This window comes from Phaseolus vulgaris, chromosome 1 (assembly GCF_051622355.1).
Source record: "Phaseolus vulgaris cultivar YP4 chromosome 1, ASM5162235v1, whole genome shotgun sequence".
NCBI lineage: Eukaryota > Viridiplantae > Streptophyta > Magnoliopsida > Fabales > Fabaceae > Phaseolus > Phaseolus vulgaris.
In genome coordinates, this window is record NC_143498.1 from 7616684 (window position 1) to 7641257 (window position 24574).

The window sequence follows — 24574 nt, forward strand, 5'->3', positions numbered from 1 at the left end:
TTCTAAATCAAGTTAAAATATATTGTTAAATACTCTTATTATAGGTTTTATGCTCGATTATTTAAATCTTATGGAGTAGTATCATTAAATCTAACTTTGCTTATTACCATTACAAAATGAGAAAAAAAAGTCTATGAAGTTTAAATTTGTATGCAAAGTTCTTCTCACTTGTTATAATTTGACCAAAATTACTTTCGTTTATGATTATTGTGATTAAGGTTTCGAGCAATTGAAAATGAGAAGCCATAAAACAGAAGAAGAAAGGGTTGAAAGAATAATTCGAAGTCTCTTGAAACTTCCCGAAAATAAAAGATGCATCAATTGCAAACTTTTGGTATAAAATTACTCTTTTGCAATATCTAGCACTTGGATTGTTACTATTAACTATTCTCCATGACTAAACTCTTTTTAAACATAAAAGAAAAATGTGATATTGTTAAAAGTTAATGATATCATATTGGAATGCGATTTTTTATTTTTGAGAGTAACTTAACTATGCATAGAAGGAAAAACCTTTTCACTTTGAGTATTAAACTATTTTTTTGTTAAATATATACATAATAATTATATATTAGGAGATATTCTTATAACATCTATTGAGAAAGAAATGTGAATAAATCAATTATTAAATTATTTGAACATGTGTAAAGAAATTAATTATATGTATGGTGAGGAGAATAAATTGCAAGAATTTTAATTATTTGAAAAGGGAAAAAAATAAAATGAAAAGGAAATTTATTAAAAGGAATATCTTAATGAAGAATGTCTAGTAAAAAAGTTAGTTTTAATCAAATTCAATGATATTGTGATCTATATATGAGACTTGCTTAATATAATGGATCTATTATTTTTGGCCTAGAATTAACATTTCAAATAAAATAAAATAATTAAACATTATTGTTAATAATTAGGGACTATGAAGTATTTGTGGAATACCAATTAAGAACCAATGAATATAAATCCAAATCTAATAATCATTATTATCTTTTAAAAGAAATTTATTTTTCTTAAATAGTAAGAAGTTTGGAATCACCATGTATGCTTCTAAAGATAGCATCTAAATTTGTTTCTAAGTTATTCTTATATATGTTTCTCATCTATTAAAAATATACAATCAAAGATAAACACAACTATTGTACTTAAATTAACATACTAGAAATGGATTTTAAACATCTAGAAATAACATACTTATAAAACTGAATAAAAAGCTGAAAATGTTTTAATAGATTTATAACTAATGAATTAATTTTTTTTTTAACTAACATTCATTTAAATATCTTAGAAAATTACAAAAATCCTTATTAAGATTGTAAACAAATGTTAATGAGTCTAGAAAATTTAGATGCTGGTAAGGTCTTGGTAAGGTCTTGATGAACAGTTCTCTGATACGAGTTGTTGACTTTTTATATGAATTATTTTTAATGTGATAGATTGTATCTAGGGATAATCAATGTTTATGTGTTTGAAATTATAGGTTTTTCTTGGATTTTCATGAAAATAAATTCTCACAAATAAAACACAAAATTCATTTCTAGATAATTTAGTTTTTTTATGCAATTTCTTCATTTTCATTTACATAGGTAATGAGGTGAAATGAATTTAGAAAAAAAAAACATTGACTAGTAGTTGTCTTAAGGTACTGTAGTAAAGGATGAACAATATCAAGGTTTTTTTTTTTTTATCAGCAAAGAATTAAATGAAATTAAAAGGGACACTTCAGGGGTGTCCCAACCCTTATACAACCCGACTCAGAACACACACATTACATAGAGAGGCATCCTACGCCCCATTCCACTATAACCACCCTCCATCACGTAGCCAGAGGGACCACCTGCACAAGGCTGGTATGCATAGCAAGCACTAAACCAGCCATCCAGCTAACCCAGCAGACCAGAATTACACATAAACCATTATTGCACTAGTTTCATTCACCAAACTAAAGAGCATTGTTGGCAATATCAGCGAACCCACTGCAACTGTCTCTAACCACTCACCCTCCAGGGATGGCCCAGCCAAAGCACCTGTCCAGTTTCAGCTCACTATCTCATTCCCCCCAACTCTCCTCCTGGCAGCGTTCACCCGAGACCACCTTCCTGGGAGCAATATTCAGCGATGCATATCCGTAACATAGAGTCCAAGAGAATCAATCCAAGAACAACACAACGCCTATATTACCAGCCCCTTACCAAGCTTATATACCTACACACCCAGCCAGCCAGCAGCATCGCTCCCTACTAAACCTCAGCACCCTCCCCAGCTTCTACATATCCATGCTTAACAGAATTTGACCCAACCAACTTCAGGAAACCTTACTTAACAAAAGTCACCCGCGAGCAAGGTTATACGGTGCCCCAGCTGAGTTCACCCGCTGCTAGCAGAGAAGCATAACAACCAGCTATATAAATCCATTACCTCTCCATATCTTCATCCATCCGAACGTGCTCCTTGGCAGCTTGCCTTTAATCACACACATGCGTTTGCTTGGGAGACCCACCACACTATTGGCCATCTTCGTCTAGAAACTGTACTCCTTTTGTCAGAACTCCAGGGTCAGCAATAGCAAGTCATCTACATCACTGCCTCCCATTGGCCCCACATCCGAGTCTCTGGTAACCCCATCCAGCTGAATACCCACGAACTCCCTGCCTGCCTTCTAGCTCCACCTTTCTTCTTATTTAACCTACTACTTATAGCTGCTTAAACACACCATTGGGTTCAACACCCAGTCCGAAAGAGAGTAATTAAACTTAGCCCCTTTATGCTTTAACCACAACCACGATTTAAGTTGAGCTTTTTGGAAAACTTCTTCTTCATCTACCACATTTTGGTTGAACACTACTTCATTTCTCTGCTCCCACAAGCACCTAACAATAGTTGCCCATACCCCTTTCCAAATCAGATTCTGTTTATTACTTCCTTGGGTCAAGTGGAAGCTTTCAAAGTGAATCCGAACTTCATTATGTTGAACAAACAACACTCCAATCCATCTAAAGAACATAGTCCATATTCTATAAGCAACTCTGCACTCTATGAACAGGTGTTGACTTGACTCCTCGTGGTTCTTGCAGAGAGCACATTCCGTAGTGTCCAACACTATTCCTCTCCTCTTCAAACACAACCTGGTTGGGATTCTGTTCAGCAACGCCCTCCAGGATGTGATCAGAACATTAGGGAACGTCTTCGCTTTCCAGAGCAGCTTGAACACTTCAATTTGAGGGCCTCTATCATTCTTACCTAAGCACTCATACGCAGAGCTCACTGTAAAGCCCCCATTAACTTTCCCATTCCACTCAAGGGCATCATTCTCATCCCTCATCACATTAACTCTGGAGATAATGTCATCCAACTCAGATTCCATCACGGTTTCCCACTCAAATCTATCACGCCTCCAGCTTAAGGTCCACCTCCACACCAAGCCTTCCCACCCTCCTACTTCTTTCACCTTATGACCTTGGTTTAGAGACAAGGAGTACAATCTCGGGTACAAGGTTTTCAGATTTGAGTTCCCTACCCACACATCCTCCCAAAACCGAATTTTGTCCCCACTCCCTATCTTCCAACCTACTTCTCTTTGAAACCACCCTTCTCCTCCTCCCTCCATACAAATACTCGTTAAATCTCTCCACCACCAAGACTGATGTTTCACGGGCACATGCCCCTTATTTACTTTCATCCCATACTTGGAGTCCAACACTTCCTTCCACCTTCCTTTCTCGTTAGAGATATATCGCCATTTCCACTTAGCCAAGAGTGCCAAGTTAAACTTTCGGATATCTCTAATCCCCAACCCACCTTCCTCTTTTGATTTACACAGCTCTTTCCAGCTAATCCATGATATCGACGGCTTGTCCTTTCCCCACCCCCATAGGAACCTCCTTTGGATGCCAATAATACTTTTACAGACCACGTCCGGTGCTTTGAAGAGAGACAAATAGTAGAGCGGCACTGCAGAGAGAACATATTTAATTAAACATAATCTTCCTGCCATTGAGAGGAATCTCCCTTTCCACACACTGAGTCTTGACTTTAATTTGTTTAGGACAGGTTCCCAGAACTTTTTCTTCCTCGGATTGCCCCCCACTTCTAGGCCCAAGTAGCTAAAGGGTACATCCATCTGCCCACAGTTCAAAGTTTTTGCATAACTGTCCAAACTTCTTTCCAACACATTTACACCTGCTATTTTTGACTTATGGAAGTTAATCTTCAATCCTGAGGCTATCTCAAACCCCCTAAGAATAGCCTTCAGGGTAATGACATTGCTGAAAGAATCCTGGCATAAGAATAGGGTTTCATCAGCAAATTGGAGAATGCTAAGTTCTACCTCCTTTCTTCCTACTTTTAGTCTGGATAGGAGATTTGCCTTTTCCGCTTGCCTTACCAGTCCAGCAAGCCCTTCAGCTACCACAAGAAACATAAAAGGAGCTAAGGGGTCGCCCTGCCTTAACCCTCTCGACGGTTTGAATTCCTCTGTAGGACTACCGTTAACAAGTACAGACACCGTGGCACTCTTAAGGCATCCTTGTATCCATATAATCCATCTGCTATCAAACCCCATCCTTCTAAGAAGGTCATAAAGAAACTCCCACCTTACTGAATCGTATGCTTTTTCGAAATCTACCTTTAAGCACAAACCACTCTTCCTTCTCCTCCTTAAGTCCTCTATCACCTCATTAGCCATTAGCACACTGTCAAGAATCCCTCTATTTTTGAGGAATGCCGATTGGCAATCATCAATCACAGAGGTAAGGACTTTCTTGATCCTCCCCGCCAACACTTTTGATAAGATCTTATACATAGATCCTACCAAAGAGATAGGCCTGTATTCCTCAAGTTTAACAGGGTCCCTTATCTTAGGTATAAGTGCTATAAAAGAGGCGTTGCAACCTCTTGGAATAACCCCATTCTCATAAAAGATGGTCGCCGCAACTACTATATCTTCCTTGAGAACCTCCCAATTTCCTTTGATGAAATTCATGTTGAACCCATCTGGTCCTGGACTCTTAGACCCATCACAAAGCCACACTGCTTCCCTTATTTCTTCCTCAGAAAAAGCAGCAGTTAAGTACAAATTATCCTCTAGGGATAGGGATTTGAACTCTACCTTGTCTAGTCGAACTCCAAAATCCTTCGTAGCTTTAAATCTGTTTTCGAAGAGACTTTTGGCTTCCTTGCGTACAGTGGTGGGTTCCTCACACCAGATTCCTCCAACCTCAACTCCCTTAACCTCATTCCTTAGTCTTCTCCATCTTAGGGATGTGTGAAAGAACTTAGTACTTGAATCCCCATTCCTAAACCAATTTGCTCTAGCCTTCTGACAGATTAGTGAATCTAACTTCTTTTCCGTTTCCTTCAAGCGGCCTACCAACTCCATCCTCTTCAATCTATCACAGTCCCCCAAGTCAACACAGCAGTCTTGGCAATCTAGATCCTCCAGCTCCTGCAAAATCCTCTTCTTGCTGGTTTGAATGTTGCCGAACACATCCTTATTCCACATTTTCAAATCCCCTTTCAGGCATTTCAGCTTCTCCTTGACCTTTGTAATCGCATTCCCTTGCACAGAATAGGATAACCACTTACCCTTTACCAATTCACCAAAGTCCTTCTCCTTGAGCCACGCATCAATAGAGCGAAAGGGCTTTGGCCCCCAATCCTTATCCACAGACTTAACCACTATTGCACAATGGTCTGAGACTTCCCTTTTTTGCACGTACTGTTTACACATAGGCCACATGTCCATCCACTCTTCAGAGACCAACACTCTGTCCAATCTGCTTTTTGTCGACCCATTAGATTTGAACCAGGTAAAAGTCTTTCCTACTAAAGGCAGATCAAAGAGAGAGTTGGCATCGATGAAGCTATTAAACCCATTGATCTCACAAGATTGATCAACCCTATCCCTTACACCTTTCCTTTCATTCTGACTTCTTATAGCATTAAAATCGCCACACATACACCAACCCAAAACAAGAGACGATAGTCTTACTTCAGTCAACTCCTTCCAAAGAATCTTCTTCTCGTTCAGATTACATGCAACATACACATTAACCACTGCACAACTGGTTTTAGATTTAATGTGTTTACCGAATACAGCAATGAAGCCCTTACCCTTCACATGACTTACATAACAATATCAAGGTTGATTGCCTTATTACAAAATCTTTAATCCAACATAAATTAGATAACATGAAGCTTACTTTCTATAACTAAGTTTTGATTTTTCCTTTCTTCTTCTCTCTTTTGTTTTGTTGTAGAGATGAAAAATTGCGTGTTGTCTCATAATATCTTCATCTTTATAGAATTTTGTAAACTTTTTTTGTAGAAATCTAACTCATTATTCGTTCTCAATTGTTTCACTTGCATACCAATCTAGTTTAGCATGAGCATAATCCAATGCTATAAGTGACTAAAATCATTAGATTTCTTCTTCATTTTGAACACCAAAGTCATCTCCAAGTAATCACCAATGTTGGAAAGAAAATATTGTGCACCTCCCAATTCATGAACTCTCAAAGGACATCAGCAATTACAATGGATGTAATCCAACAATGCTTTCATTTTGTGCATTGTCTTCGAAAATTAATGTCTTTGTTGTTTTCCTTAGATCTTGTCCGCATAACTTTAGATTTTCCATATCAGAAGTTTTATGATAAGGATTTTTAAAGGGAGGAAAGAAAGAAAATAACCCATTGTTTGGTTTGATTCAAAAGAACGAAAAATAGAAGAAAAATAATTATCTTGATATTTAATTTAAAACAAAATGAAGAAAAAAATATGTAATATACTATCATAACTACAAGTGAAAATAGTATGACTTTTATCCGTATCTTTTTTTTTATATAGAAAAAAGGTTAATTTTTTTTTTAACAATTTAATATGATTAGTTTTACTTAAGAGATTAAAAACAAACATGGTTCTGGTTAAAGGATAAAAATTCTAATAAAATGTGAAAATTAAATGGATATTCCCTTTATTATCTTAATAGAGATAAATATTTATAATAATATATATTTTAATACACTTCTTCAATTAGTTTATATTATTATTACTTAACACTTATTAAATTATATTTATTTAATGCATTTCTATGTTAATATTATCATTTTTAATAAATAGAAGGATGTGTTAAAACAAATTACTATTATCTTCTTATTATACGTTGACTATTCTTATGAATCAGGGACCACAATATGTGTGTACAACTTTCTCCACATTTATCTGCACAAATTGCAGTGGGATACAGTAAGAATATATTAATAATTTTTCTTTATTAATCATTTTTCTTTATATATATATATATTTGTGTTTACTTAGTATGATGTATGATGAATTGCAGTAGAGAGTTTACCCACAGAGTAAAATCTGTCTCAATGGCTAAATTTAGTCCAGAAGAAGTAACTGCACTTCAAGCTGGTGGAAATGAGGTATGCATGCATGACCATGCAATTTTCTGCTCAAATTTCAAACCACTCATAATTTGGCAATAAACATATAACATAATACTCCTTGCACAGAGAGCAAAGCAGATTTATTTTAAACAATTGGATCCTCTTCTCCATTCTAATCCAGATTCCAGGTTTTGTATCTTTTATACTATGTCTAACTATTTATTCCTCGAAAAAGTTTTTTCAATTATCTAAATATATAACTAATCATCATGTCATCATAGATCAATAATATAATTTATAGGACAAGATATGAGAGGTAGTGTGGATCAGCCTGTAGCCCGATAAAAAAAAACACGGGACGAGTTGAAGTCTTTTAAATTATTTAAATAATTCTAAATGATGCGTAACTTCAACTATATCCCTATACTTCCATACCTTCCTTCCAGCATAATACTTTTGACATGTTTTAATTTACTCTATAAGATAAATCAACACTTACATGAGGGTTTGAGTCTATTGTAATTAAAAATTTGTCCTCATACAACATTGCAGAAATTCTATGCACTTGCAATAGTTCAATGAAGTGAACTGTTATTATAACTTGAAGCAAATTGTGAATCCTCGGAACCAAAATTTTCTTTTACAATGCGAAAATATTTTTTTAAAAGTTGTACTCAATTTTTGTACCTCACTAGTTTTTTTTTTCTTTTGTCTGGATTTTGTGACTTTTGGATCGTATAATAAGAGGACGAAAACACAACTACCACCAATAAAACCACCATAAAACTTACCTCAACCACAAATGTTTACAAACAACCACCACCAATTGAAAATGAAAAATAAGACACCACACTCTCCATCATATTCAGAAGAGTATTGTTGAAATTAAAATAAGTATGGAGGTGCAGGGAAAAGGTATGGAAGTGGAGCAAAAATTTGCCAATTTTATTACTTCAATTCAAGATTCAATATTATTGAAATGAAAGAATAATAATAATATTTTTGACATCTCTTTGTAATTCAAATCTTTGCTTCCAGTAATATACCCAAACTCCGAGAATTCATTAAGCATGTGTATGTGGAAAGAAGATACACTGGCGAAAGTAGCAGTAGCAGTCTTTCTAGGCTAAGATCGGTAACTTTTGTATACTCTTCCACATAATATTATGATGACTTTAGCAACAACAAAAATGGCTGAAAATGAGTTTATTTTGATGGTTCTTTAGAGTGAGAAGGAGTCCAATGCAACTAAGAGAAGTAGTTCATTTCGCTTAGAGTTGAGAACTCCACATTCAAGTCCTGGTCCTACTCCAAGAAGTGATGACAAGAATTTGAGATACTTATATGATGAGAGCAGAAGCCCTAGATATGCACAAAGGTATTCAAGGAATGGAGGGCAGATCAGAAGTCCTATAAAAATTGAAGTTGTTGATGACAGGTACAGAGATGAAGAACGTAGAAATAGAAGACTTTCAAATATAGAAGCAAAGCTAAAGAAAACTTCTATTGATGATAAGAAGAATGTGGAAAGCTCCCAACACCATGTTGCACCTCCTTTGGCTGAAGTGTCAAGGGAGAAAGTTCAACCTCTACAAGTAGGTGAACCTCTTCAAACACAAAATCGTTTACTTACCACTATCAAAGTCCTTTTGAACATTTGTTTCCCTTGATTATACTTTTGGTTCTGTATCATAATTGTGTAATTTTAAAGCTCTAATCTTGTCACTTAGTGTCCTAGTTATTGAAAATGTGTTATTAAGCTTATATGTTTTCTCATTAACTTCTATCTTTTCCAAAGACACTTTTACTTTTCATGCTTCAAGTTGAACCCTGTTACATTCTTTGTCAATGTGACTACTATCATGCATTTAAATGAATGTGTGCAAGCATGTATGTTGTCTCATAACAATGTGAACTCCCATCTAGTGTTTCCCTTTCGTTAAAACTTTCATTAAAGAAGTGTAGGAAGTAGCAAGAAAAACTTATTCTTCTGCAAATGATAACTTTGGACAAACTTTTGAAAGTGTTATAATGCAAAATGAAGAAATCTCTTTTTATAAGTCAAAATCAACTTATCTTGTTGTTAACATGTGAAAAACATATTCATCTAAACATGTTACTTTGACAACTTCATAGTGAAAGACAGTAGTTTACAACAACTTTAATGTGCCACAATGCAATTTCAAAATGACTCTATTTCAGCAAAACGACATTTCTCTCGAGTTTTAATCTGACGGAGGGTTGTCAATATATTAACATTATTGTTTAAAATGATTTTAACTTATAGAAGAAGTTTGATTTATTTAACTTTTTTTTTCTCCTATAAATGTTTTCTGACAAGTTTATCCAATCTGGCTCTACGTCTATCATGCATGAGTTGGTGTTGGATATGTATTCCTCTCATGGTTTTTTTATTTCTTATAGTATGCTTTTGCAGGATGTTGAAATAGACTTTTTATTCTACATTTTGAAAAGAAAATAACAATCTATTCTTGTTTGTTTATGAACTTGTATTACCAATTACTCTGAATCTTTGACAAATTTGAATTGGATAGATCAAACCTCCTGGTGGCAAGAGTTCTGTTGAGCAAAAACCATCTGAACAAAAAAATAATAATCCAGAAACACCACCACCTACAACACAATCAAATGAAAGTAACTGGGCCATATTTGAAGTACCAACAGAGAAAGATGATCCTAAAACTCCAAACAAAAATACCTCTACTCCTTCTACAGAAAAGGCAGCATCTGAACCAGCACCACCACCAGCAAAAAATCCTATAGACCTTTTACTTTCTGAATTGTCAGGCCCTGTCACTCCAGTGACCAGTGGCATGCCACAAGTTCCAAGTAGTGTTAATGATGATCCAACAACTACAACAGTACAAAATGCTATAACTTGGGACTTTCCACCTCCTTCAACAGGGAAGACAACTGCATCATCCAACAATACTAGTGTTTGGCCGTCCCCATCAACCCCAGCCACTGAACCAGCACAACTTTCTATTGAAGCTCCTCCACATACCGAACTTTCACGTGCACATAATCCATCAAACATGCAATATCTTCCCTCTGTATCTGTAGGTTTTAGTTCAACTACACAACCAACAAATTCACCAGTCAAAGATGTAGCTTCAAGTAATAAGGTGAGATATGCACTATGCCTTTCTTGATATGAAGTATTGAAATCTCAACATTAGTGTCAATTTCTTTGGTAACGAGGTAGGTATTGGAATCTAGTAGTACATGCCATTCTTTCACCCTATAACTGGAAGCAACATTATCAATTTAACTCTCTAGTTTAGTATATTGAAATGATTAGAAGAAGCATGTCAACATTGTCATGGTATCTGAGAGACTTTTGTTACGTATTACTCATCTTGTTCTTTGATTTGATTACACACAGCCATCAGTAGCTCCTAGTGAAAAAGATTCTTCATGGTCTTTTACTGAACTACCTTCTCCAACTACCTCAAAGCCCATTCAGGAAACCATATCTGATGTTGGCTCCCAGCCCAGTAAAGTTGAAACCAGGGCTAGTGGAAGACAGGAACTTCCAGAGGTAACAGATGTAGCCATTGGTCATAAGTTTTTTTGTTTTTAAGAAAAAAAGAAAAGAAAACTAGATTCATAAATAGATTCACTGCAGGACCTTTTTGCATCAAGCTATTTATCTGGCCGAGCACCACTTCCAAATTGGCAGAATGTTCAACCTCAAGGAATGGGATATGGCATGCAGTATTATCATAATGCAGTGGTACCATTCTATGCAACTCATTACTAACTTTATCTATTCTCTTGGTTTAGATATGAACTGGTGATTGATTGATATGGCGTTTCATTTGCAGCCTCCCACAACCCTTTCAAATTCATCAATGTCCACAAACCCCTTTGATGTAACTGATGCAAGAAGTTTAATCCATGTCTCATCGGTATGTGCAGCATTAAACTGATATAATGTAGTATTTTTTTTAAGAATTCAATTGTAAACTGTTCTAGTTTTCTTAGTTATTTTAGTTTGTCTGTGAAATCAAACCTGAAACATCTGATGCAATTCAAAGCACAGATTGAGTGAGAAATAATAACTCACAAGTTAGAAAATGAGAACAGTTTTTATGTAACTCAGAGCCACTGAGGTGAAATAATCACATAAATACATACAAATCCAGCTGAAATTCAAACAGTGTCTCACCATTTAGGAGTACAATTCTAGATTATTTCCTTTTGAAGAAGTATAATTCGAGATTCACCATTTAGGAGCATTTTGTTTCTCTCTTGCATTTTATTCATCTACACTAATAATGGGCATGGAGATCCATTAATATATAACAATCAATTCAGTTATTAACAAGTTGAAACTCAATAAGAAGGGCTTACTTTTAGGCCTGAGATATAAAAAGGTATTATGTGAACAGTTTTTTAATTGTATTCAATAATCTGATACCATCTCAATGCAGTAGTATAGGACAAAACTTATTATTGATACTACTTTCAATTGTTTGAGTAAACATGAACACATTGTTAACAAAATTTAGCTTTTGGTTTAATTTATGGCTAAATTTACATTATAGAACCTTCAATTGATTGAGAAAATAATGCTGTTAAGCTGAAATATTTATGAATAATTCTGTCTTTAAATTTACATCTTTGAATGAAACCAAAATATTGTTTTAACCTTCCAAGACTTGTGGTATTTGTCTATATATAGGTTCCTTCTATGGCTTCTGTGCACTGTGCACCGCAAGCTGTATTATCTCCCAGAACAGCATTGATGCATACTTCAAGCCTCGGGTCTTTGGTGTCTCAGTCACCAAGTTACACATCCCCTGTTACGGGTACATATTGCTCTCGTTATCTTCCATTTCCTTTGAACATTTTTTCCTCATTTTTCTCATGATTCCTTTGTTCACTCTTCTCAGGTATGTACTTTGATCAAGTTGATAATGAGAAGCAACCCACTAGGTAAATCATATTCTTGGTATTATTCTGGATTACTTATAGTATAGTTACTTGATTATAAGCTATGAAGCATACCCTCTTGATAGATCTTCTTTATTAAATAAAACATGTTCTTTCTTGTTATTGGAAGTAGGGAAAAATGTTGGAGATTCCACATCGTAATGTGGTATCAGAGCCACATCGTAAGTGGGTGCAAACCTCATCCCATGAACCGGTTAGGCTTAAAGTTCACTTCGTAATATGGTATCAGAGCCATTTAAAGTCTATCATAGCAAGTGTTTGTTGGGCCTATCGTATCACCCGCTAACGAATTGTTATCGGATCACCCATAATATGTTATTCCACGCACGAGTTGTCATTCTCAGTGTGTTGGAGCCCATATATTTATGAACTGATGAAATCAGACTATATACTCTAATAAATATTACCTAAAAGAGAGATGTGAAGAAAGATATCAATTTAATGTAAAAAAAATAGTTCTTCTATAAAACCGAACATCAACATTTACTTTCCATTTTCCAAATGCTTTGTTTCTCTGCCTATCTATGACAGTACCTTACTAGTTCAATCTTTTCCAAAATCAAATAATTGGAAGATGACTCCTATAGTAAAACTGTACCACAATGATGTAAGAAATATTTTAGGTGGGTAGACAGCAAGTTTACAAAATTACACTCCTTGGCTATTTGTTAGAAATTCTTGAAGATTTATTTACCAAAACTATGTTTGGTGTGTTGTTCTCAGAAGACTCCTTGTCTTTCTCATGAGCACATATGTCATCCTTATGTTCATGCTGTCAAATTCAGTGTCTTTCTGCATATGTTCATTATTTGAGATATGACAACAGCTAATGCAAAGATGATATTCTCTGTTGAAAATGTTAACACCATTGAAATTATAACTGCAATTTAATATTTTGTAGACTACAAAGAGTTGAGAGCTCCAATGGTGAGATAACTTCTTTTGGGTCTATAGACCCCATTCAACAGTCAAATAGAGGATTCATGACCTCCAAAAGTTCAATTTCTTTTTCCAATACAAAAGGAAACCCATTTGACTAGTTTAAACAATTTGCCACACTGCCACAACCTTCTGCCTTATATGTCAACCACAAAAGTTGGAGAAGGTTTATGATCCTGTCATTCTTGTTCCATGTTCACTTATTTTCCTTTGTAAATTGTAATGTAAATATAAAAGCACATATATTCCCTACATGCAGAAAACTTTACACATCACAGGGCTGCTAATCAACTGATTTAGCCATACAATGTATTTATTGGAATTACATGTAAATTTTTACAACTCTTGTACATAACAATACAAGTCAAATTCTCTTACAATAATTGTTTCTTTTGTGTATAAACCTTAGCAAGAACCCTGATATCATATTTTGAGAATATAAAACAGCTCTTTGATTGAATAACAAACTACTCTTTGAGTTGTAATGTTAAATACTTTAGTCAAGAATGTTTTTTATAGTGAAGGTATTGCAATTGATGTGTATCACTGTTGGCCACTTAAGGATACATTTGTGGCATAAATCAACTTAAAATTGTATACAGTTCTTGCAAAATGGAACTATATGACAAGCATAAGAAATTTACATTCCAATGTCAAGTCTTACAACTTTATCTTTTGCTTGGTGAGATGAAGTGTTTTCTTATATTGTCTCTGAATTTTTTAAAAGTGAGTGTGATTTCCTGCATTTCAAATTCTCTTAGTTTTTTTTTACGAAAAAAGAATGAATAAATAAGAGGTATTTCAGAAATACTTCAAGTCTTATACAAAAGATCTGTACGAGGATCAAATCTTCTAAGCTCTTAACAAAAACTGAAAAAACCTACAAGCAGACACAACTATCTCCTAAGAAGTTAGCAGACACAACTGTCTCTTAGGAACATTAACTGACCTCATACAAATCAAAGGCTCAAGACATCAATCTGAGTATGAAAAACTTACACTGCGCGCTTTAGACGTAATCCAAGACCAATTCTTCATTTGTGCCATAGTGAAAATTTCAATGTGATCTACCCTGCTTCCTCTGAAAATCCTCTTAGTAAATTTTGTTTCATGCCCACTTTTATATTTCTTTTTTCTATTAATTTGTGTTGAGAATGTTGCATATGATTGGTAGATATTGTAATGCTTACCTGGTTAGTTTTACAACCTATATAGTGAGGCAATAGTATTCTTTTCTTTTGACTAAAAACACAGAAATTCGATTATAGAGACAAGGACTGCCACTGCAAAATCGATACTCGTTCATGGCCATGATTGAAATGCAACATTGAGACTTAATTATTGTATTGAGCTCTAGTGATTTATAGATCAATCATAGGAGTATCCACCTATATCTTATATCTTATAAAACTGGAAAAGCTAAATTACTCACGAAACAAGATCATTAACATCATCTTTAAACTAAAATTTTAAGATAATATGTTTGTTGTTTTTCTTTTCAAAATGTTGTTCTTTTTATACTATCTTACTTGATTTATAACAAACAACATATTAAATTTTGTATTTTTCATACTAAAAAAACATTAAATAAAAACCAATTTTAAAGATAAAAAAATAATTAGTTACTATATTAATTAAATTAAATAATATTTTATAAACTACAGGAATTGTGAAGAAGAGAATATGCTTTGAGAGAATCCACTTTAGACTTGGCAAACATTTTAACCTTTTCAACCTCTTGCCCCTTGGGTAAAGATAGAGGAACAAATTTCATTAAAAACTTGTTATTGATTGGCAAAAAATGAATGTGGCGTGAAGAAAGCTAAGAGGACCAACCATGCTTTACTCCTCTATGTGGGTAGTATATATCCTATCATGTGACATTTTTATCCTCTAAAACTTAAACCCTTTATGAAAAACAAGAGAGAGAGAAACAAAATTAAATGATAAAGAAAAAGAGACAAGGTTGTAATCCATTGTGTTAATATGTCTAAAGAAAAAATTATTCCCCTAATTGCTACCAAATTTAGAAGCTAAATAATTAATAGTTAAAAGTTAATTAGATATTAATTTAAAAATTATTTATCAATGATAGAAACTAATTTAAAAATTAAAATTTTTTTAGTCTCTAAAATGATTTCTAATTTAATTACTATAATAACTAATTATTTTCTTTATCTCTAAAATTGATTTTTATTTAGTGATTTTCTTATAATAAATAATACTTTTAAAATATTAAAAGTTTTAATTATATTTATAAAATATCTCAAACTTTCAGCTTAAAATCTTATGATTGTGATATCCTAATGTAATAATATTTAATTACTCAGACAATACTACAGTATAGTTCCAATTATATTTCCTTATCAATATAAATGGATTATGGTAATTTGTTGCTCCAATTTCCATATAGTTAACCCTAACTACTAAAGAAATCCATATAAATGAAAGTTTATATTCCAACTTACCATCTTTAATGAATGTCAAATAAATTACTTACTTATTGTGTAAGTGTTGAAATACATTCAGGTACTTATATTTTATTTATTTTTTGTTAATAAAAAAATGAAAATAATTTAATCTCTTTTGTCATCTTATTTAGATGAATGTCCCTATTACAAAATATGAAGATATGTATACAGTCCAATTTTTTATTATTGTAAGTTGGACTTAAATAACATACACATCTTCTTATTTTTTATTTTTTTTATATTTTGTATACCGATTGAAACATCCAATGAGTTTATTTTATTTATTTTTTAATGTTGATAAAAAATGAAAAATAAAATTATGTGTATAACTAGTCCTCCCCAATTGTAGAATACCAAAAAATTACAAAAATTGTATTTATTTACTTTTAACTATTTAAGTAGAGTTAATTATATTTACAGGTGGGCCCTGTGCATTCCATCTCTAAATGTATCATTAATATCTTCTAAATTCAAATGAAGATTTTGTTGTTTTTCTCATAAGGGTTTAACCCATTTTGGGATTCTCAACCTTTTATGCTCCATGATATTAAGTGGATGAACAGAAGTCTAGGGTAATCTAGCTCAGTGGAAGAAGATATGTGATCAGTATTTTTTGTAACGATTATATTCCATAATGGCTAGTCTTATCAGAAAAGTTTTATCTATTCTTATTCTTCACCATCACGAGCTCAACACAACATTGGGTGTGAAAAAATAAAATGTTTACTATCTTCTCTTGATCATTGACAACCCATAGACATGAAAACTACTTTTGATTAGCTTTGACAATAAATTAGGGTTTAAAGTTCATAACAAACCAAGTGGAAAGGTGAAAGAAACAGAAAATATCACTACTGGTAGTGGTTAATTCCTCATGGATTTTGCAACCCTTTTCAAAATACAAATTCCTATATTCGAGCATCCAATTTTCAAATTTATTTGGAAAGGTGATCGCATTAGCTCAAATTGGGGTGTTATATTCCTTTTGTTGTTTTTTTCTTTCATTATGAAAGCATTAATATCATGTGGTTGACAATATATATATATATATATATATATATATATATATATATATATATATATATATATATATAATAAACTTCATCCTCCACCCAACAAGAATTCTTGTAATAGATTAAGTACCTGTGCAACTTATTTTTATACAAAACATGACAATTATTTTTTCTAGAAATATATTTTTAAAATAAAATAGTATAAATTATAAATTAAAATTAGTTTATGATAAATTGTAAAGTTAAATTCAGTTAAAGATAGTAAACTAGATTTTTGTTTAAGCGAAACATATCTTGAGGTAGTAAACTGCACTTGATGTTAGTTCAATTTTCAGTTAAGCGAAGGATTTACCGGTTAAGAGAGGACAATTTTGTTCAAGCGATTTTTTTTTCCGCTTAAGCTAAAATATTAAAGGTTTTAAACGAGTTTTATTTTTTAATTGAATGGATATGGTTGTTAATTATGTGTGTGTTTCTATAAAAAAATGTCGAATTATCATTTTTAATTGGTTTTAGATAGTGTATGTTATAGTTGTGAATAATGAATTGTGGAATTTAAATTTGGGAAAATTGATGGTTTATGATGTGATGTAGATATGGTGTTTACAAGAAGATAATATTATGTATTTTGTAGTGGTGAAATGTATTGAATTTGGAATATTTGTAAAGGGATTATCGTGACTCTATTGTTTACCACACTCACATAGATGAATATATTAGGTGGCGAGAGTCGATGGAGGATTTTATAACTTATTTGTAGGGTGAAAAAAAATTGTCTTGTAAGTTATAGACATTTACCTTATCATGTGAGTGAATAATTTTTTTGCATCTATCAAGTATCGAACAAAACAATAGTATGATAGGTACAAAATCTCTAAAACATATTTGTCTATCTTTTGGGAGTCGTTAAGTGTATATGTAATGGATATGATGTGATTGAGTGTGATACTTGTGGAATGTGGAATGTGGCATGTGATGTGTGTAGGTTTTGACGTGAGATGAATAGATACTTCGGTTGAGTATGTATGGATAAATGTGTGTTTGATGTGAATGTTATAAATGAATAGAAATTGTGTGTTAGAATTACTAATTTATCCTTTTTTTGTGGTTTGCATTGTGATTTGACTTTGATAATTATAATAGTTTTACACGATAGTAAACGATCTGGTAAGTAGGAAAGCTCCACAAGACTGAGTTGTTACTTAGATGATTTTAAATTATATTATATACATTGTTTATGTATTTGGAATAATGTATATAAATTTCTATGAAGCAGGAATTGAATAGTTAATATATATGTTAAAATAATATAGTTGTTTTGAGATAATAAAATATTAAACAAGTTAATATGAAAATATTTCCATAAATTACTTTATATCCAAAAAGGTTAAAAAAAACAAATTTAGTATGCTAAAATGCCAATACAAGATGTTCACTAAGGATGATAATGAAATCATTTAATCAATGATTGTTAGACTTTAGATTATTTTTAATAATATCAGATTTCTTAGAAAAACTAACATCTCATATGATAAAGTGTTAAGGACATTCTCCCTAAATGGACAACTCAAGAAACTACTATGAAAGTGTCTAAACCTGGAATTCATGCCCATCGAAGAACTAATAGGTATTCTTTTTATAAATAAATATGTTTTTCAGGATGATGTCAAGACAGTTAAAGTGAAAGATATAGTCTTCAAGACTTCACACAAAGAAAAGAAGACAACATCTAATAAAATTTATGAATTTGTAGATGATAACCAGATAATTCTAACATAAAAGATGACAAATTGTTCTTTATCACCAACAAGTTTAAAAGATGATAAAAAAGCATGGGAGAAGGCACAAGTATAGAGACCACAAAGATAAGATTGTTTGTTACAAATGCAAAAAACCCATACACTACAAAATCAAAATGTTCAAATCTTGAAATGGGAAAAGAGAATGAAGAAGAGATGAAAAAGAAGAAGAAATTTTAGAAGAAAAAGGTTTTCATGTCTATATTGGAGGATCTAGATTCTGTCAATTCAGGTTCTAATCAGGAAGCACACATTGCCTTCATAGAAGACACAATTTAAAAAGATGAAAAGAAAATATAAACATGCTTGCAAAGAAATTGAAAGGCAAAAAGATGATACAATGTTTAATGGGTTATTTCCCGAGTATGAACAACTCCTTAAGAATCATAAGGATCTACAACTCATTAAGACTCATAAGGATCTGTGCGAAGAAAAGAAGGGTCTAAAGCAAAACCTTGAAATCCAAAGCACAACTTTAGAAAATGTTGAAAGGGAATTATTTCTAGTTAGAGAGAGTATGGGAAAAAGACACATGGAAACAAACTAGATGATAGACAATCTGATAAAATAAAATATGCTTTAAGAAAGATCTTATCAAGTTCCAGTATCAGTGAAAATTCTCTGGATCTTTTGATAAAGAATTTGAGAATTTCTCATGATAAATCAGGATTAAGGTATAAGAACATAACTCATAAAATTAGAACATAATTTATTGCTTCATCCTCTAGACTATTTGCACTTACATCATCTATTTGTGTTATAAAAAGGAAACCGTAGAAGAAAAGAAAAGGACCCAAACAAGTATAGGTACCCAAAACAAAAAAAATTTCCCTTGCAAATGTTGTTAATCCAAGTAAGAAGACTATTGTCATGGCCTCGAGACAATGAATGCTCACAATTCATAATGGCAATAAATTCTATATTCCTAAGGTAGAGAAACAAGAGAAGAAGTTGAGTGAGACTAATATGAGAATAAGATGGAAAGAATGTTGGAGCTGGTTAGACAAAGATAAGACATTTATATTCTACTAACTAGAACTCTTCAAATAGACCATATATTTTACAATATTTACAAGGTAAGTATGTATATCTTCTATCTATAGTTAAACAAAATTTTATTGTTGTAAATGGTCTCGATTTTTATATGAAGAATATATGGTTATGACCTGATATATGTAGTAGACTCTTCAGGACTTCATAGGAGCAATAGGCGATCTAAGATATAGGTTAAATTTGTTTCTATATGAGCGACTATTTTGATATTTTAGGATTTATTTTAGTGATCCACATTATCATTATTCTTGACTAATTGGTTTCTTGATTTATATATTTCTTGGATTCACTAACAAAATGTTAAAAGATGTTGATTTTGAGAATCACTAAAACTGAATCTTGTGATACAGTTATTCATGGTGAGTTTTTGAGCCTTTTTTATTGATAAATCATTCTATGCCATGCCTACTTGTTCAGGTGTTTTTACTCATATTTGCTTATGCTTTAGAACTTAGGATGATTATTTGTTTTGTAACTTTGTTCACATGTATACATTAAGATGATTGAGGCAATTTTTTTTGAGTCACTACCATACTTCCTAACTTGAAAATAATTCACTTGTTTTCCCTTTGAGCCTTTATTATTTTCTTGTTTTTAACCATATTACAAGCCTTAAAAGAGAAAAAAAATATTATTATCCTTACCTTAGATGATAAAGGAATTTTAAATATATTTTTGGAAAGAGGTACTTGAATAAGTATGAAGGAAACTTCATTTTTAGCCTACTCATGTAAATAAATCTTTATTGCAAAAGAAAATAAAGAAAGAAAAACAAAAGAAAAAAATGTCTAAAAACAAAAGAAACAGAATATGTTGAAATTCTCAAAAGGTAGGGAGTCTCATCTTGAGATATATACGCGTGTGAAATCTTTTCTTAAAGATCTTTTATTATCTAGACGTCTTAAGCCTTTACCTCTTAACATTTCACTACATGTTACTCAAATGTAATGGATATTAGAGTCTTTTTAAGATTATAGTAGTGTTTGCTTGCATGAAGTTCTTATAAGTGCATATACACAAGTCTAAACATCTGAGAATTGGAAAGACCTTCTAAAGCATGCTATATCACTTGATTTATCTTTTGATTTGAGCTACCTTCTTATTTGATAAATCTTATGGAATTTCATTCCCATATTTCTTAATTCCTTGAAGAATTCTTTTGTTATTTCTTGTTAATGAAGATTTCTTGCTAGTATTTTTTTGAAATGTTAAAAAAGAAAAATAGATAGTAGTTTCTAATTATTTTGTGTGTGTATGTTCAATTGTTAATGTGTATGCTTAAAATGTGTTACGAGTTAAAAGTTATTTTTGTCATCACAAAATATTTTTAAATTATCTTTTTGGATAGTAGAAAAAAATATTTTGAGACTATTATTTATATATATATATATATATATATATATTTTTTAGTGTAAATATAATTTTAATTTGTATAAGAGTTGAGACTCGTGTTTTCTCTATATACTGAAAAAAAAGAAAAAGAAAAATCACATTAGAAAAACATCACTTTTGAAACATTTATTTAGCATTATACAAGTACACAACAACCTAATAGCTAAGAAAGAAATAAGCAACAATATTCTATATATGCTCCTTTTTCTAGTGCTTTTAGGCAGCCATGTTATAAAATAGTTTATCACTAATCCAATTCCTTAGCCTAAGAAGGAGATAAACAATCATTCCACACAAAAAGCCAAGAGCTGCACTTGATCCCACAAGGGAAAATACAGTGCAAACAAGCATTACAAATGAATCTTCTTTGGTATTAATGTCCCTGCAGCAGGTGGCTAATTCAATTCCAGCAAACAGAAGCAACACTCCCAAGATCCCCACTGGAAACTGCCTTAAAATGTGTGCCAAAGAACTTCCCAAAACCAATCCCAACACCAACTTGGCAGCACCAAGAAGTGCCACACAACCCCCACTCCTTCCACCAAATTTATACTGTCCTGCAAGTCCTCCAGCCCCATGGCAGCATGGCATGGCACCAAACCAACTACCCACCAGATTCATCAACCCCACACTCACTGAAAGGGAAGTAGCAGAAAAGTCCTTTTCTGGAAACAAGTCCTTTGACAACTTGCAAACAGCTATCACAGAGTTCAGAATTGACAATGGAAGTTGAGGAATTGTACCCTTCACAAACCCTTTCTTCCATGCATGCTTAGAGAACTTCACCACTTCCATAGAAGAGGGTCCAAACTTTATCTCATGCACCACCTTAGGCCTCTTTGCAAAGGCCAAAACAACACCCAACACAAACACTATGAAAGCAGAAGGAAGTGAGAAAACAACCCTTCTCACTCTACTACTTCTTCTCCTGTTTCTTCCACCCTCAACCCTCTTTTGGCCACCCACATCATCTCCACTACTTTCACACCCATCATCCTTAGCACCACTCACAATAACAATAAAACACACACAAACTATGGCCAAAACCAACCCATCTAACCCTAACCAACTCCTATCACCCAAAGCCTTAGACTTTGGCAAGTCTTGGATTTTTCTCATGTACTTCACTGCTGTGAAAGCAAAGGACAAGCCCTGTGCTAGCTGAATTCCCCTCACAACAGATAGAGGAATCAGTGTGTACACAAGCTGCATCAGCCTTGTCACACCCAGAACCATCAACACGCCGCCGGTTAAGATTCCGGCGGCCATGATCTCCGGCACGCCGAAGTCAGCATCCGATAAGGCCTCGGCGGCGATGGACTTCATGGGCTGGACAGGCATGGGAACCCCATAAATTGCACCAGTGAGGATGTTGTAGATACCTGTGAAGATCAATGTAGTGCCAAGGTTGAGGTTCCTAGAAAGTGTTAGAGATAGAACTATGGGTATGTAGGTGCCAAGGTCACCTATGGCACCGTTAAGTTCAGCCCATTTTGAACGTAAAACCAAGTTGGTTTTCACCTTCTGCACGATCCCTTTGGCAGAGAAACCTGTGGTTGGATCGGTTTGGGTTGTTTCAGGGTCTGAGATTGGAATTGAAGAAGGGCTTTGGTTTGCCATGAATGTGGTTTCTGTATTAGACTCACTTCGCTTTGAATTGTGTTGGCTAGAGTAACTCTTATAGGAATCAGTGCACTGAAAACATTATCCCTTCCTTCAGATTCCAATATTGAAATATTTACTAAAATATCACAATTTCTTTTAGTAATATGTATAAATAAATAAAATTTTAAAAAACTAATTAATACGATGTTGTTATGGAGAACGAGTTGTCATTCTTTCGAGGTGTATGTATATTTTTGGACACTTAAAGTAAGTAATAATATAAATGATTTTGTGTATAAGTCAATGAATAATAGGATAGATGTATTTTCTAAGAGAATTTAGGTATTTATACTCTGAACGTAAGTAGAGGTCCAAATAAAGTGACTACTTTGTAGTAATCATTTAGGTCACTTTCTTCCTTACGTGTATCCTATTATTAAGATAACTTGACAATTATTAGGTAATTAAGGATGAACATTGAATCACATGGGTAGTTACTGTTGAGCTATAAGATGAACTGTCATAATTGCTTTTAGCGCACTACAAAAAAATCAGTATTATCTACGAATTTTTACCCACGAATTTTAATCTGTAGATAAATTCAATATTACCTACGAACAACATTACCTACGGATATTGCCTACAGATCTGAATCTGTAGGTAAATTCAGCATTATCTACCAATTATTACCCACAGATCTTATTACCTACGAATTTTTACTCACGGATCTTATTACCTACGAACTTTTACTCACGGATCTTATTACCTACGAACTTTTACTCACGGATCTTATTACCTACGAACTTTTACCCCTGAATCTCTATTACTTGCAAACTATTATCATAATAATTATATACATAATATTAAAAATATTATTATAAAATAATTAATTATAAAATTATAAATAATATTCATAAATAATAATAATAAAAAATAATAACCATAACTAATAAGTATAACATATTATTAATATTATAAAATTAATAATATTAATATTATAAATAATATTAATAATATTAACACTATTTAATAATATTTAATATTATTAATAATATTAATAATATTTAATATAATTAATAATATTACTAATATTTAATAATATTACTAATATTTAATAATATTACTAATATTTAATAATATTACTAATATTTAATAATATTAATAATATTTAATAATATTAATAATATTTAATAATATTAATAATATTTAATAATATTTAATAATATTAATAATATTTAATAATATTAATAATATTTAATAATATTAATAATATTAATGATATTTAATGATATTCAATAATATTAATAATATTAATGATATTTAATGATATTCAATAATATTAATAATACTTAATAATATTAATAATAGTTAATAATGTTAATAATTTTTATATTATTAACTATATTAATATTGATAATCTTACTAATAAGTATAATAATAATTATAATGTGACAACAAAACTTGACTGGTGTAATGGTTAAAACTTCTTTGGACATTCCTCAAGTCCCACCTGCTACAGTTTAGTTCTAACTTTAATTACAATTGTCATAGTATATATAATAATTGTCAATAATAATGCTGATTTACCTACGAAATACTTGTAGTGTCTGTTTTCATCCACTAATACATAATATATTCGAGTGTAAATGATGTCATCTTTGAGACGCAACAATTTGATATTGAAAAATTCATTTTCGCGTCTAAGGGTTTATAAGAGGTTTTGGCTTTTCTTCTTCCTCTACATCCTTCATTTATGCCTTTTCTCATACTTTCGAACTTTTTGCTCTCTTTCTTCCTTATTTCGAACTTTCTTCGTGTTCATCACTTTTCGTGTTATGCGTTCATGCGTTTCATCCTTCATCTTCCATTAATCAAGTTCATCACTTAGGTAAGTATTTTATGGCTTCCTCTTTTTCTTCTACGAACTCGATTTTTTA

The 24574-nt window shown here is 32.3% G+C and overlaps 2 protein-coding genes across 2 annotated transcripts; one reads left to right on the forward strand and one right to left on the reverse strand.

The window, feature by feature from the left end:
* Positions 1-235: 235 nt before the first annotated feature.
* LOC137813370 (uncharacterized) lies at positions 236-13470 on the forward strand. The gene is made up of 13 exons (XM_068615566.2): positions 236-334; positions 7178-7239; positions 7334-7421; positions 7512-7573; positions 8424-8520; positions 8612-8980; positions 9941-10531; positions 10792-10947; positions 11035-11142; positions 11234-11317; positions 12094-12220; positions 12305-12347; positions 13267-13470. Exons 1-13 carry the CDS (start codon positions 236-238, stop codon positions 13403-13405), a joined length of 2025 nt encoding a protein of 674 aa, XP_068471667.1. The 3' UTR covers positions 13406-13470.
* Positions 13471-21108: 7638 nt separating this feature from the next.
* LOC137813371 (molybdate transporter 1) lies at positions 21109-22724 on the reverse strand. The gene has a single exon (XM_068615567.2). The coding sequence runs from the start codon at positions 22650-22652 to the stop codon at positions 21249-21251; it is 1404 nt and encodes a 467-aa protein (XP_068471668.1). The 5' UTR covers positions 22653-22724; the 3' UTR covers positions 21109-21248.
* Between the last annotated feature and the right edge of the window lie 1850 nt (positions 22725-24574).